The 17254-nt window shown below is 35.9% G+C and overlaps 1 protein-coding gene across 9 annotated transcripts in view; it reads right to left on the bottom strand.

Moving 5' to 3' along the window:
* The window catches only part of EPHA6 (EPH receptor A6), an 867394-nt gene that overhangs the window by 517606 nt on the left and 332534 nt on the right, over positions 1–17254 (bottom strand). For 8 of the 9 annotated variants that reach the window (XM_060297939.1, XM_060297942.1, XM_060297943.1 and 5 more), the window contains exon 4: positions 3395–3550. The exons of the other annotated variant lie outside the window; for it this stretch is intronic. In XM_060297939.1, the coding sequence (XP_060153922.1) occupies positions 3395–3550 (156 nt within the window). The remainder of the gene's footprint in view (positions 1–3394; positions 3551–17254) is intronic. 9 annotated transcript variants of the gene reach the window in all.

The following is a 17254-nucleotide window of genomic DNA, read 5'->3' as shown; positions in this document are numbered from 1 at the left end:
AATATAATGTACAATTCTGGTGCAGGATGTTGATAATGGGAAGGCTATGCATGTCTGGGTTGGGAGGAGGGAGGTATATGGGAAATTTCTATACTTTCTCTTAATTTTGTTCTTAACCTAAAACTGCTCTAAAAATAAAATCTTAATGAAAATATTTATGTGATTATATCATGTATATTATATGTCTCAAGATTATGAAATTTAAAAAAAAAACACCTATCTCTACAGTGAAAAATGCGAAGAAATTATAAAACTCTTAATGGTGAAGTCACATGCTTTGTTGTACCAGAAACTTAAGGGTTGCTGCTGTTTTGATGACAGTGCTAAGGAGCAGGGAAAGATCTCTTGAGGTCCTAGAATCAAATCACTCATATGATTACATACAATACCTATCTAGGAGCTCTTTCCCTACTAGGCCATTTACTAGCCAAATGTCTTAGTTAGTCATTTTCAATATTTTGGTCCTCCATTTTCTTTTAAACCCAAACATTCAAAATCTCCCTGCCCCTGATACCAAGTTTAAAAAAAAAGCTTCCTTTTAAATGCCTGGAAGATTCTCTGAAAGCATAGCTTCAAATGCTAAGTCAAAAACAGCAGAAAGTGATGTGACTGTCTACCTGACACAAATTCTGACCTTTAGATAATATATTATTGGAATAAAGGTGATAAAGAATGGCTTATTCAGAGACACATGATCTAGAAGTTAAGGGAGCTTCCATCTATTAAAAATCTATTAGAATTTGGCTATTGTTTATGGTTAATGAAAAACAGAAAGGTTGACTGCTTATTTGATCCTTGGTCTCAAAAGTTCTGTATCTTGGTGAAGTTACCTTGGTCCTCTTAACTCTAACTGTTCAATGACCTCTTGGCTTGCCATTTTCCTGGTTTTTCTTCCCTAACAATCTAATCTTCCAATTTTTAGGAAGTATGATGCTTTGGAGTTTATGGTCCTTGCTTTTTCTGCATATATTATAATAATTGCTAGGGTCTCTCATCTAGTCAGAGTATAATTCAAAAAACTTTACTTAGGTATGCATAGAGGTAGAGGACTTAATATATTTTGTGAAAAGGTCTTACAAATTCAGTACATTATTTCTTTCAATTTGTAGGAATGTAGATGATGGAAGCTGTGAGTCCAGCATAATACTATCAACATAAAGTATTTAACAGCTTGAATACTAACTTATCAAATATTATTTCAAAATGAATTGTGAGAGAAGAGCTTTCTGTATCAACCAATTATATAGCAGCTGCTATGTGCCAGGTATTCTTCTTAGCTCTTTTCAAATACTAACTTATTTAATCATTATAAATAACAACAGAATGAGGTAGGTACTGTTATTAACACTAAGAATGGTGCAACAGAGGTTAAAGGGTTAAATAATTTGCCCAAGGCTACATAGCTAGTAAGTACCAAAGCCAAGGTTTACACTCAGATAATTTGACTCTAAAAGATGGTGAACTTACTAGCACACCATGCTAAGTTTTTGCTAAACCAAGGAAAAGAAGTCCTCAAGGAAGTAGCAGAGAGAAGCCTTGAGAGGGGATTTTCCTGTGGCTGGATGAGGGGAGATCTGACAAAAGTTTTCACCTTCCTTTGGAGTTCTCTCTTTTAATCCCTATGGCAATACAGCATGCTGTTCCCTGTCTAAAGCTCTGCTCAGCGATGACCAGAATTAAACCTCTCTGCTTCCACTTGGCACAGTTAAAGCAGGCTAGCATAACTGCAAACATAACTTACAATACCAAGCATAAAAAAGTTTTTTTTAAAGAGAGAAAATCCGAGAAACATAAAATGTTAAGCTAATAAGTACACATATCAGATTCAACAATGACTGAGGTTCATAGACCTTATTATATCCCATATTTATTTCCTTAATAGTTTCTCACTCCAAAGAACTAAACCTCATCAACTACCTACTCTGTCACCTCATTGAAGGGTTATATTGATGGGAAACAATTTATTCCTTCATTTTGTCAATCGTCTATTTATGGCCTTCTAAGAAAATAAAAAGAGCAGATTCTTCTCTATCACTCTCCTTGGAAGTCCATTTAGTTTCTGATGTAGGTTTTCAGGGATTCTTGCCTGGCACAACTGTAGCCATTGGAAACACTACCATCTACCTAAGCTGGAGCATGTTGTCCAAAATATAATATAATAATATACAGCAATTGTGCAAAAAGGATTACATATAAATAGTAATAGAAACCTTTTCCTGTTCAAAACTATTTCCACAATTAGGTGAGAAATTATATTTAGAATTTTGCTTTTCCTACTTATAAACTTAGAATACATTACTAGAAAAAAATAATATCCAGGTAGCAATTTCTCAGGCTACAATTTTTTGAAGAAAGTAGTCACTCAGCACTTAAGAGTCAGAAAGCAAAAATTACATCTACTAATGAATGTGTTGTATTTTTATTAAATGTATTCTATAAAATATTTTACATTTTATAAGTCTGTAGTAGTGTATACAAATCTATAAACTGCATCAGTTAAAATAAATGGAACACCTCCACTGTCTCTAAGGAATATGTGGCATTACATAATTTTCTATCCATTTTTGCCAGTATGGAATTACATAAGATAAGCAACATTTTGGCACCAAATCATCAACAAGAAGGCAAATTTTCACTGTATCTTATTGATGTACTTAACAAGACTTTTATAACTAAGAGGTGACACTTTACTTTTGCATACCTTAGCAATGCATTAATATATTCACTTTAATTTTTATAGTGTACAGATAATTTATGATACTTTAATAATAGGAGAATACAAATAATTTAAAATTCTTGGTGCATGCATTAAAATGACCTTCCCATTTAGATTTAATAGTCTATTGGTTCCAACCCCAAAATTAGAAAGTGAGAGGTGAAATGTGGACAAAGTCAAAAATATCTTCCTTTAAAGACAAATGTCAAGGAAAACTCGAACTTTTCTATATAACGATAGCACAATGACTTTCAAAGTTCCATACTGAAGCTCCCACACACAGCAAACTTGATGGTCCTAAACTGATGTGCCTTCAAAAGTTCAAGGGTTGAAACAAAAAACAGAAGTTTTGCTTATAGAGCCTCAAAAAACCTTAAACTGCTTTAACCTCCTAAGGACAGATCATGCCTAGGAAAACTCTGCAGGGCCTCCAAATCAAGGTTGGTATATGCATGTCAGTGATCAATGTGATTTTTGAGGAATAAATACATTCTTTGCAAGCAGCTGAAAAGCAATTATGCTAAGAAAGACAGAAACTTTTTCCTTGACTATTATCAAAGACAAATAGCCTAGATGGCATAGGATTTTGTATAGTCTCTTTTTTTTTGTTTTAATTTAGAATAAAAAGACCAAAAGGGTTGGAAACAGGATTTTCAAATGAAAAATGGACAGACTTACTGGTACATGCCATGGAAGGTGGGTCTTGTTCAGCTCGAAAGTAACCCTTTTCACACTGACAGACAGAAGTTGCTTCCATATAGGTTAAACTGTGTGGAGGACATTTAGAACATTTTGTGTTGCCAGCAAATGCTTTATAGAATCCTGGTCTGCAAGCTGCGAACATAGGAAAAACAATATTTTTTATTATCGCTTATTTTATTTGTATGTGTACAACATATTTTAACTTATACACACTTTGGATGTCAGAGTTCAGTTCACACATACACAGAAAAGTCAATACATGCTAATATTAATGAATGAAATTAGTAATTCAAAATAAGTTACCCAATGGGGACCTCATATTTTAGCTGAGGTTGCTACTTTTAAAAGGCATACTTGAAACAAAACTATGCAAAATAACAGTGCTTACCAATGTATGGGAATGCCCACATTAAGGGAGACAATTGTGTAGCTCTGGGAGATGGCATTAAATAACATTGAATCACACCCTTTAAAATTGATTTCCATTCCATTTCTCCCTCAGCTCTTCTGAGTATTTAAGGAGAAAGTCCCAGGGTAGTGTGGGTATATCTTTAACATCTTCCTTACAGGCTAAATTTTTTTTTTTTTTTTGCGGTACGCGGGCCTCTCACTGTTGTGGCCTCTCCCGCCGCGGAGCACAGGCTCCGGACGCGCAGGCTCAGCGGCCATGGCTCACAGGCCCAGCCGCTCCGCGGCATGTGGGATCTTCCCGGACCGGGGCACGAACCCGTGTCCCCTGCATCGGCAGGCGGACTCTCAACCACTGCGCCACCAGGGAAGCCCCAGGCTAAATATTTTTTGAACAAAATGAGAGCTGGCCTTAGACTCAGATTGTAGCAGGACATAGCTATAGTTTGATAACACTGCTTCATTTTTATCAAGATCATTTTTTATTTTTCTGTGGCAAACAATTTTCTATTTATTATATTGAAATAAATTCATTTAAAAATTTAATTTTAAAAGTAGGTAGACAAAATATCAAGTAAATAAGGTATATTTGTTATGCACATATGACAAAAATCATGAAAACTGTAGGCTAATGACTAAATTTTCACAAAACATAATGAAAATGAAATGTAAGTGACTAAAGTTATGCTATCAAATGTTTCACTGAACCTCATTTTCTATTCACTAAAATCCATGTTGTCATTTTCACTGAACATTTTCATAGGAATGGAAATCCTACAAAAAAGGATCCTACTATAAGCTACACATCCGGGGTCCTGAATGGTGGGGGGTTTAATTGTTTCTAGTCTCAAAGAAATGACTGCTGGACACTTTCTAAATTAAAACTGTTATACAAAATAAAAGAAGTGTAATTTTCCAGTGACAAATATTATGTTAAAAAATATTTTAACAAGCTGTGTATTTTAACTCAACACATTTTCACAAAATGTTCTGTGTAAAAATAAACAAGAATCTTAATTTAACAATAATGCATCTATGAGTAAGGCTTCTGCTTATATATTCAGGAAGGAAAAAAAGTATTTGAAATCTGATACATATTTTATATTTAGAGCACATTCCAATTAAAACTAGCCACATTTCAAGCATGCAATAACCTCATGTGGCTGGCTAGTGGCTACTGTATTGGATAGTGCAGTTTTGAACACAGAAATCTGTTCATTACATCTCCTTGTATAAAAATCTTTGATGACTTCCCATCATCTTTACATTAAAGTTTAAAATATTTACCTTGGATTACAAGTTTACCCATAGCTTGCCTACAGTTCACCCATGGCTTCACCCTGCCTACAGTTCCAACCACATCAGATAAAGCTGCTTCCCTCTCGAACTCCCTCTGTTAAGGCTTTGCCCTTCTGTCTATTCTCAACTCAGCAGGCAGTGATCTTAGAAAATACATCAGATCATTTTATCACTGGGCTCTGGGCCTTCCAATGGCTTTCCACTCTCCTAGAGTAAAGCCAACTGCCCTATTAATTGCCTATCACGCATTGCATGATTTTGCTCCCCATCCATTCCCTGTGACCCTGCTTTGCATCTTCTACCTCTTTTTTTGTATCAAGCAGTCTGCTGCAGCCACACTGGCCTCCTTCAGAATCTTGGGCATCCAAAGCATTCTCCTGCCATTGGGCCTTAACCAGCTGTCTGTATGGTTTTCTCCCTCCCTTACATCAGGTCTTTATTCAAACATTACCGTATTAATAAAGCCTTCCCCGATTCCCCTTTTTATATTGCAACTCCTGCTACATCCTACCCGAGTAATCCATATTACTCTCCATTCTTATTCCTGTCTTCAAAGAACTTAACAACATCTGACACTCGATATGTTTAATTTTTTAAGCCATTTCCCCTTAAAATGTATGCTCTATGAGGGTAGAGATTTTTTTTTTTTTGGTCTGTTTTGTTTACTGAAGTGTTTCCAGGGCCTAGAACAGTATCAGGCATTACTTGGCCCTCAATGAGTATTTGGCAAATGAATGAATGAATGAATGAATGAATTGCTGAGGGACTCCGTTAATTTCTGAGTTTACTCTGCTCTTTGTTCTGCTTTGAGCCTTTTCCTCTGTTGAACAATCTCTTCTCTCTATCCCCACCCTACGACCCACTCATCTTGCTGACTCCTAGTCATCTTTCAAGTCTCACTTCTTTTAGAAAGCTCCGCCTGGGCTTCCCTTGTGGCGCAGTGGTTGGGAGTCCGCCTGCCGATGCAGGGGACGCGGGTTCGTGCCCCGGTCCGGGAGGATCCCACATGTTGCGGAGCGGCTGGGCCCGTGAGCCATGGCCGCTGAGCCTACGCGTCCGGAGCCTGTGCTCCGCAACGGGAGAGACCACAACAGTGAGAGGCCCGCGTACCGCAAAAAAAAAAAAAAAAAAAAAAGAAAGCTCTACCTGACTCCCTAGACTAGTTTCTCTAAGCACCTGTGCCTTTTCCATGTTAGTAATCCCTTGACAGTTATTTGTTTAATGGCTGTAAGTGCCACAAGGACAGTTTGGCACAGTGCTTGTCATAAAGTCGGTGCTTGGTACTTATTTGTTTTATTGAATTGGACAGCATGTGAGTACTCTGCTAATTAAATTCCTGCAGAAGATAATGCGTGTCTACTCAGTGCATGTTCTGATCATGGCATAATTCATCTCACTACAAATTTATAGATTTTTTTTTGGCTTGTTGCATTACTGTAAGTAAGGGATGGAAGCAGGTAGTAAAAATCTTGAAACTGATTCAACTACAACTCAAGAATGATTATTTTAATATTCCAATTGAAACAAAATCTTTCCAATTAAAATTACTATCCATGTGAATTTTTTTTTTTTGCCTACTGCAAAACTACAAATACAAATTGGATATTGTTGCAGCAACTCTCAAGTCTATCCCTGATTTCAAATGCTTGTTAACTCAAAATTGCCCTTGAAAACCTTAAAATTTTGAACTTATAAAATGTATTTGGATTCTTAAATTACTACCTTATTTTAATATTAGGGTTTAGTCTACAATTTCATTTAAACATTAATGATGATGCTGTTAAAATGTTAGAAAACCACTGTTGTAGGCAGTAACATTCTTCTTATATAGCACACACCAATGGTATACAGCATGCACTTCTGTTTTTAGCCTGAATCATATTATACAACTACTTGATCATGTTATCACCTCAACTTCTTGTAACTGCCACAAGCCAGACACGGGCCTTACCATTCTTATATCTACAATGCTTTAGCATATTTTGAGTATACATTTAAGTTTTTATAAATGCCTGAAAAGTTGAATGAGTGAATAAACAAGTGATTAATTCACTAATGTCTAATATGAGATCACTATAATTCTGTAAATAGAATGAGCATGCTATATATCTTTTAGTTAGTACTTTTAGGTTTTGTTTGTATTTGTTAAAAATGGGATATCAGTCCCTACATCTTGAGAACTTTTAAATTACTTTCTTATTCACCCCTTCTTTCTCTACCACTTCCTTATTTCTCTGTTTATAGGGTATGTGAACTTCATTTCCAAAAAACAAACCACCAAAAATAAGAATGTTTCCCAACATATATCAATACTGCACATGGAAAGTAAAATATTATCTGATTCAGTGGTTTCTAATGTTTTCTTTTAGAAGGAGCTATTCAGATATCGACTTTCAGATTAAACCTTCATTTTAGTACCTCTCAATTTCTCTATATTTCTATATTCAAAACATTCATGACTATATATATATATATATATGAGATCATAACATGTATGTTCTTTTTGTATGAACGTTTACTTTAAAATGTCATTTAGAAATCTGGCTTATTACCACCTTTTCTTCCTTCTTTCCTCTTCAAATATCATTTTCCTAAAATGTCGACACACTGCTGTGTAGATATATGTTTACATATTTATGAACAGAAGGATTTAGTGTTATTGATTTTTCAATATTGAGATAATATCAATAAATTTTAGATTGTTTTCATCAGTTATCAATTATAACATGGAAATCTCTCCAGGTCAATGGTTGTAGTTAAGTCACTGTGATATATTTGTAGTATATGTGTCAACAATCTCCCAGTTGGAAGAAATACTTTATAAACTATGCTGCAGTAAACATCCCCATGATGATACTTATATTTCAGTTCCCAAGAGTAGGCACTCTGGGCCAGGGTATGTTTATTATTTGTTTTAACACACATTTCCATGTTACATTCCTAAACATTTCTAAAACGCACAATAATGTAAGTGAGCACCCTAATCTTTCACCCTGCTAATCCCTATAATTAATGTTAGTCACTCTTTTACCTTTTGACAATATGTGGAGTTAAATATTATTACTTTAAATGAAGTTTCCTAATTGCCACTAATGCTCCACATTTTTTTTCATATTTTTATTGGTCATTTGTTTATACTTTTCTATGAATTGCCTTTTATATCCTTTTCTATTGGTTGCTTATCTTCTATTAATTTACTGGGTTGGCCAAAAAGTTCATTCAGGTTTTTCCATAACATCTTACAGAAAAACCTGAATGGCCTTTTTGGCCAACCCAATATAAGTGCTATTTATTAGCAATATTAATTTTATATTTGTCATTTTTGTTATATATATTTTTGTATCAATTTTCTAATGACGTGCATAAAAGTCACATTCATAATAGCATAAAAAACAGTAAAATACTTAGGCATAAATTTAATCAAGGAAGTGAAAGACCTGTACAAAGAAAACTACAATATTTTGATAAAGAAATTGAAGAGAATACAAAACAATGGAAAGATACCCCATGTTCACGGATTGGAAGAATTAATATTGTTAAAATGTCCACACTATGCGAAAGCAACTAAAGATTCAATGCAATCCCTATCAAAATTCCAATGGCATTTTTCATAGAAATATAAAAAACAATCCTAAAATTTATGGAATCACAAAAGACCCCAATAGTCAAAGCAACTTTGAGAAAGAATAACAATGCTAGAGGCATCACACTTCCTGATTTCAAACTATACTACAAAGTTATATGAATGGAAACAGTATGGTACCAGCATAAAAATACACACATAGGCCACTAGAACAGAATAGAGGGCTCCAAAATAAACTCCTACATAAACAATCAAATATATAGGTCAAGGGAGCTAAAAATACTCAATGGCAAAATGATAGTCTCTTCAATAAATGATGTATAACAACATACAGAAAAGTGAACTTGGACTTGACCAGACACCACTCACAAAAATTAACTCAAGGGCTTCCCTGGTGGCGCAGTGGTTGAGAGTCCGCCTGCCGATACAGGGGACACGGGTTCGTGCCCTGGTCTGGGAAGATCCCACATGCCATGGAGCAGCTGGGCCCGTAAGCCATGGCTGCTGAGCCTGCGAGTCAGGAGCCTGTGCTCTGCAACGGGAGAAGCCATAACAGTGAGAGGCCCGCGTACCGCAAAAAAAAAAAAAAAATTAACTCAAAATGAATTAGAAACTTAAACATAAAACCTGAAACTGTAAAACTTCTAGAAGAAAGCTACTTGATATAGGTCTTGGCAATGATTTTTTTAGAATATGACAGCAAAAGCACCAGCAACGAAAGCAAAAATAAACAGTGGGACTACATCAAACTAAAGAGCTTCAGCACAGCCAAAAAACAATAAAAATAATGAAAAGGCAACCTATAGAATGGGGCAAAATATTTGCAAACCATATACCTGATATATCTGATAAATATAAAATATATAAAGAACTCACACAACTCAATAACAACAACAGCAACAACAATCAAAAACATACAGTTAAATAAAAAATAGAGGAACCGAACAGACATTTCTTTAAAGAAGACATACAAATGTCCAACATGAATGCTCAATATCACTAGTCATCAGGGAAATGTAAATGAAAACCACAAGGATATATCACCTCACGAGTGTTAGAATGGCAGTTATCAAGAAGACAAGAGATACATGATGGCAAGGATGTAAAGAAAAGGGAACCCTTGTGTACTGCTGGTGGGAATGCAAGTTGGTGCAGCCAATATGGAAAACTGTATGGATGTTCCTCAGAAAATTAAAAATAGAGCTACCATGTGACCCAGCAATCTGTTTCTGGGTATTAGGAAATAAAAACAGGATATGAAAAAGTTATCTGCACTCCCATGTCCATTACAGCATTATTCTCAATAGCCAAGATATGGAAAAAATCTGTGTGCATCAACAGATGAATGGATAAAGAAGATCTACAGTGATTCTACATTTTAGTTGAAAGTGATGCTACCACTTTGGGGGACTATTTGGCAGTATCTACTATAGAGGAACATATACATATCTTCTGACAATTCCATTCCTTGGCATTTACCCAACAGAACAGTACAAAGTGAAAGTAGCTTCTCTTCCTACAGGCAGTCATACCAAGTTCCATTGCTAAGTGACCCACTTCTTCATTTGATTTTCATTTTCTGCAATTTTGTTGACATGTTGACCTTTCTCACGTGATGTATTTTCTTCTCCCTTACTTTGCCCTTGTTAGTGTAAACCTTCTATATTCTCTTACTCATTTTGGTGAAGTTTCCTGAGGAAATGGAGTTAAATCTATATGTTCAATCAACTATGTTTAAAGAATTTTAGACTTTACTAACTTTCTAATCATATAATTGGAGTGAGTATATTTAATTGAGAATAAGGAAATTACAAACAAATTATTTATGATATATATGAAATGATTTTTAAATTTTCTGGTGTCATGTACTTATGATAAAAGTAGCAAGAATGCTAGAAAAATAAATACAGGGCTTCTCTGGTGGGGCAGTGGTTAAGAATCTGCCTGCCAATGCAGGGGACACAGGTTTGAGCCCTGGTCTGGGAAGATCCCACATGCCGCGGAGCAACTAAGCCCGTGCACCCCAACTACTAAGCCTGCGCTCTAGAGTCCGCAAGCCACAACTACTGAAGCCCACATGCCTAGAGCCCGTGCTCCGCAACAAAAGAAGCCACCGCAATGAGAAGCCTGCACACCACAATGAAGAGTAGCTCCCGCTTGCCACAACTAGAAGATGCCCGCATGCAGGAACGAAGACACAACGCAGCCAAAAATAATAAATAAATAAAATTAAATAAAAAGAAAAACAAATACAATGTAATTTGGTAGTGGGGATCTATAAAATGTAAAATATATAAATATTTTCATCAAATTACATAATAAATAATCTAAGTTAAAACACAGTTTTCTATTTCAAAAAATACATTTATGATTTGAGGAATTTTAAGTGGTTGCCTAAAATAATGATAAAACATGGGTTATACATTAAAAAGTACAAAGTAGTTTTTATAGAAAAGCATGTATTAAAGGCACACACATGAGTATAGTTATTGAAATACCACAAATATTAATGAAGTACATATCTTGCCATATAATTTCCCCTATCAATGTTTGTAATTTCATTGTCCTCAGAAAATTAAAGTCTCTGGGTATTGACTGGAATATAGCTGGAAAGTATTTTTATACACACACACACACACACACACACACACACACAGATTTATGTCTGCTAAAACAAAATCAAGGAATGTGTGACCTGTTCTACACATACTTTATTTTAAAAATTGAATTGTTAGGCTATATACTGCTAGCAATGTTTTTTTTAGGTTTATCTTTATTATCAGAGAACTTTAAGACAAAGGACCATGATAAATCCCAGTTGGTATATCATGCTGTGCGGTTCTCATCAGCTGATGAAATACTGAACTGTGTGTTGTCTGACAGGAACTGATATTAATATAATTGACTGCTTTTCCCTCATAGATGCTCAATAGTCTGTAAGTTTAGATAAACCTGAATGACTTATCAGTAAAATATGTGATGTGCATCATTTCTCAAAACATTAGAACTCAGGAAATTTAATAAACTGGGATAGGCAGTATCATTACTATTTCCCTAGATATTGTTCTACAATTATAGAAATTAAAATGTGCTGTCATGTAAGTAGAGAAGGCAGAGAAGATTGGAGAATCAAAAAATAAAAAGGAAAAAACCCTAAAACTTAAGGGTAAATAAGTATAAATATTTTTTTTTGAGAATAACCTATTAATAACTTACCAAAGGAAAATCTCAAGGCCAAATACAAGTTTATTAATAATAAACTGTGGATTGTGCTTCAAAATATTCAACCTAATTTTCCTTGCAGGGGAGCTACTATGAAGTCCTCATGAAGGTAATGTATATAAAAGTGTCCTGTTATGAATTCTAATTTCTTACTTCCACCAGACAAATGTTAAAGTAGACTTTCTCTTGAATAAGCAAATTCAAAAAAAAAATCAGGGCTTCCCTGGTGGCGCAGTGGTTGGGAGTCCGCCTGCCGATGCGGGGGACACGGGTTCGCACCCCGGTCCGGGAAGATCCCACATGCTGCGAAGCGGCTGGGCCCGTAAGCCATGGCCGCTGAGCCTGCGCATCCGGAGCCTGTGCTCCACGGCGGGAGGGACCACAGCAGTGAGAGGCCCGCGTGCCAAGAAAAAAAAAAGAAAAAAAAATCAGACCTACCTACAAAAATATACTGTAGGTTACATGACTTTCACCCTAAAGAATCAGAGGAAAGGACTCCGAAAAGTATGGAATACCACATCCTCTTTTACCTGTTTATCTGTTAACTCTGGGCACAATACCCCCTATCTGAGGACTCTGAAAAGTAAGTAGAAGAAGGCATACTGGAAAATACCAAAATTTGTAGTACTACCTAGCTGGCAACGAATTTGCCGTCCTTCCCTCCCTCCCTCTTTCCTCTTTTCCCCAGTGCTTGGGGCTGGAGCCTGGACTGAGTGGTCTGGAAACCTGGAAATGGCCACCAGGTCACAGTCAGAGCTCTAGCTCACTTTAGCTCTGGAAGTGGGAAATGGAATTCCTAATGCTCAGGAGAGAATGTGGAAATCCCTTCCCTCTTTGTTTGTTTCTTTCTTTCTCTCTCTCTCTCTCTCTTTTTTTTTCTCCTGTTCTCTCATGCCCAACCCTCAAGTAATCATGCGGTAGACTGGTGGTGGTGGTCAGTAATGGGAGCCCACAGGAGCCAAAACTCTCAAGAAAGAAAAAACTTCCTCTTCCTTCACTGAAGCTGTGGTTCTGAGAGGGTAGAGTCCCACTGCATTTCTTTTTCTCTCTGTCCTCCTCTCACTTGGTCCTGGATGTAGATCCAGTTGCAGAAGTGCACAGCAGAGGGGAACAAATAAAGCCCCAGCTGTCTTTCTACACAAAGGACCTTAAAGAGGAGTCATAGAGATTCGGAAAGTACTGGGAAGAACATGGAGACACAGGAGCTCAGGAAAGCAATTCCACACACTTGTTTATAAACTCCTGGGCTTGCTCCCAAACTGCACATCCTTGGAACTGATTCTATTTAACATATCAAAGACTTCGATAACTGAACCAAAAGACTACCACCCAGGTCTCAGACAAACAGTTTTAAATTTTTGGTTAGGTAAAAGAGAGGACACCAACCTAGAAGATATATACCGTTTTTTGTTTGTTTGTTTTCTTACTATGTGACACAAAAACTTATAAACAGGGATATATACTGGCAAACCCAAGTAAGTTGCCATTAACAAGCATAAAGTGGATCTATTAGATCTTAGTTTTACCTTCCACCATTTTTTCTCATTCACAGATTCATGATTTATACGTTAAAGATAATTTTCAAAAAGTGCTTTTATTTGAGAGATGGACAAGTGTCAACAACAGAGCATTACTTGGAATATAATGTCAGAAATACTTTAGGAGTCTGAGGCTGGTGACATGCAAAATTAAAATTCTAAAGGTGTCTCTAGTGTGAGAGTAAGGTCAGTGTTTTTATTCTGAGGTTAAGATAGGGTATGGAGACCAAAGGTTTATATTAGCAGGTTTTAGGATTAGACACCTTTTTCATTTTTATTACCAGTTTGAATACAATCTGGTAATAATAATGGCACAACATAAAAAGCTACCATATTTTTTTCTAAAAATACATATCACTTTTTAACTGTTCTATCATTCATTTCCTAATGCTATTTTTATTAACTTTGGTGCTCCTAGGTATATTTTAGTCAACCAAACTTAAGCCTGCATTAATACTACTTCCTTCCTATTTAACAGTCCTTTTAAAAAGTGTGCTTGTTGAGTCTATCATATTTTCAGGTATTTTGAAATGAGATGCTATTTAACTTTTGAGGCCCTCATCGGAGATTCTTATTCCTATTTCACTATTTTTTCTAGACATCCAGTAATGACAGTTTCCAACTTTGTCTTTCATTATTCCTTTTTTGCATATTCCTTAAGTCAGAGTAAATTTACTTTTCCGAATAAGTAAAACCATTGCCAAAGAGAAAACACCCCTTGATTCACTGTACTATGTATTAGTAATAACACCTACAGCAAAACCATTTATAATCATTGAGCATTCGGAATGAGTCAGATGTTGTGCAAAGCACTTTCTCTACGGTTTTTTAGTTATTCTTACAAAAATTAGCTACAAAGGATATGGCCTTTGGAACTAGATTACATGGCTTTGAGTTCTGCTTCTGTATTTTACTAACCCTTCACTTCAGGCAACTTATTTTTCTGTGCATCATTTTTCTCATCTGTAAAATGGGGCACCTAACTGAGAGCTTGTTGTGAGGATTTAATTAATTAATTCATGTAAAGTGATCAGAAGCGTGCCTAGCATATTATCATGAAGATGAGGAAACTGAAGTTAAGAGATATAAAGTAAGTTTCTATGACAGATTGTGTTTTCCAAAAATGGCTCCAACAGTATTTCCCACCCTACACTGGCTTCTGACTATGTCTCATAGATACTCTTTCCCATAGAGAGCTCAGGTTTACATTCTCTCCTCTTAATCTGGGTGTGTTTGTAATTACAGTGAGTTCCTTTGGAATGGTTACTTTTAGAAGCTAGTCACCAGGCCAAGGGGAAGGTCAAGCAGCCATGAAGAGGCCCAGGTGGAGAACTTAGGCCTTTGGTGCATGGCTGTGGCTGAGCTCCCAGCTGACAGCCATCACCACCCTGTCAGCCAGGTAAGTGAGCTACCTGGGATGTAGATTCTCCAGGCCCTAGTGAAGCTGCCCCCAAGTTTGGGGGGCACTTTCTTATGTAGATCTGAGAACCTGGAACACTTGCTGAAGGTCATATGGTAGAAGAGCCAAAAATTAAGGCTTAGCTCCATTCCTATCCATAATTTGAGTTCTCACCATAGAGTAAATTAGGTACCCATCGTATTTGGAACAGCATGCCTACTTTGTTATCTAGAGCAGTGAAGGATTGAACCACAACTTTTAAAGTACAACTGGTGATGGTATTTGGATTATAAATAACTGTTGTAATGAAAAAATACTCTTTTGTGGGATTTAACTGACAGAGATAGCTTTAACTGATAGTTTCTTGTTCTCTTAGAAACTCTTCTTTTGTGTAAGAAGCAAAATAAATATAATTTTATTCAGACCATTAGAAATAAAAATGTATTCCACAACACTTACTTCATAAAAAATGCTTTATGTATATATATCCCCTCATTTTATGGAAAAAGTAAGCAAGACATTTTATCTTCCAACGTAGAATTGAAGAATAGACTCATCATAAAATGGCTTGTGTGCATGATTTCAACATTTTGACCAAACTCACTCATCACTGCTCAAAGTCTCATATACTCTGACACCTCAGTAAAGTTTGACAACCATATCTTCTGCTGGCTTAGCAACAAACTTACAATCCATTCTTTAATCTGACAATTGTGAATGTCCTGCTGTCATGTATTCACAGGCCTAGCCGCTCCGTGGCATGTGGGATCTTCCCGGACCAGGGCACGAACCCGTGTCCCCTGCATCGGCAGGCGGACTCAACCACTACTCCACCAGGGAAGCCCTGTAAAATTTTTAATCAAAGCATAGTTCACTTAAAACATATTAGTTTCAGGTTTACAACACAGTGGTTAGATATTTTTATAGATTATACTCCATATAAAGTTAAATATTGGCCATATTGACTGTACTGTACATTACATCATTGTATTTTATTTATTTTATACCTAGAATTTTGTACCTCTTAATCCCCTTCCCTTACTTTTCCTGTTCTCCCTTTCCTCCCCCAACTGGTAACCACTAGTTTGTTCTCTGTATCTGTGAGTGTGTTTCTGTTTTGTTATATTCATTTATTGGTTTTATTTTTTAGATTCCACATATAAGTGAAAACATACAATATTTGTCTTTCAATCTCTGACTGCTTTCACTAAGCATAATACTTTCAAGGTCCATACATGTTGTTGCAAATGGCAAAATTTCATTCTTTTTAATGGCTGAGTAATATTCCAATATATATCGACCACATCTTCTTCATCCACTCACATATGGATGGGCACTTAGGTTGCTTCCATATCTTGGCAATCATAAATAATGTTGCTATGAATACTGGGGTACATATATCATTTCAAATTAATGTTTATATTTTCTTCAGATATATACCCAGAACTAGAATTGCTGGACCATATGGTAGTACTATTTTTAATTTTTGAGGAATTCCATAGTGTCTATGCCAATTTACATTTCCACAAACAATGTACTCCATACCCTTGCCAACACTTGTTATTTCTTGTCTTTTAGACAATAGCCATTCTCACAGGTGTAAGTTGATATCTCATTGTGATTTGATTTGCATTTCCCTAATGATTAATGATGTTGAGCATCTCTTCATGTGCCTGTTGGCCACCTGTATGCCTTCTTTGGAAAAATGTCTATTTAGGTCCTCTGCCTATTTTTCAACTGGGTTTTTGAGTAGTATGCATTTTTTATATATTTTGAATATTAACCCCTTAACAGACATATTTGCAAATATTTTCTCTCATTCAGTATGTTGTCTTTTTATTTTGTTGATGGTTTCCTTCATTTTACAAAAGCTTCTTAGTTTGAATAGCAGAATAACTGAGGCAGAAGAATGGATAAGTGACCTGGAAGATAAAATAGTGGAAATAACTACTGCAGAGCAGAATAAAGAAAAAAGAATGAAAAGAATTGAGGACAGTCTCAGAGACCTCTGGGACAACATTAAACACACCAACATTCAAATTATAGGGTTTCCAGAGGAAGAAGAGAAAAAAGAAAGGGACTGAGAAAATATTTGAAAGATTATAGTTGAAAACTTCCCTAATATGTGAAAGGAAATAGTTAATCAAGTCCAGGAAGCACAGAGAGTCCCATACAGGATAAATCCAAGGATAAACATGCCAAGACACATATTAATCAAACTATCAAAAATTAAATACAAAGAAAAAATATTAAAAGCACTGAGGGAAAGACAACAAATAACATACAAGGGAATCCCCATAAGGCTAACAGCTGATCTTTCAGCAGAAACTCTGCAAGCCAGAACATAGTAGCAGGACATATTTAAAGTGATGAAAGGGAAAAACCTA

The sequence above is a fragment of the Globicephala melas genome, chromosome 4 (assembly GCF_963455315.2).
Source record: "Globicephala melas chromosome 4, mGloMel1.2, whole genome shotgun sequence".
Taxonomy (NCBI): domain Eukaryota; kingdom Metazoa; phylum Chordata; class Mammalia; order Artiodactyla; family Delphinidae; genus Globicephala; species Globicephala melas.
The sequence above is the reverse complement of the archived record's forward strand: the minus strand, read 5'-3'. Positions and strand labels throughout refer to the sequence as shown.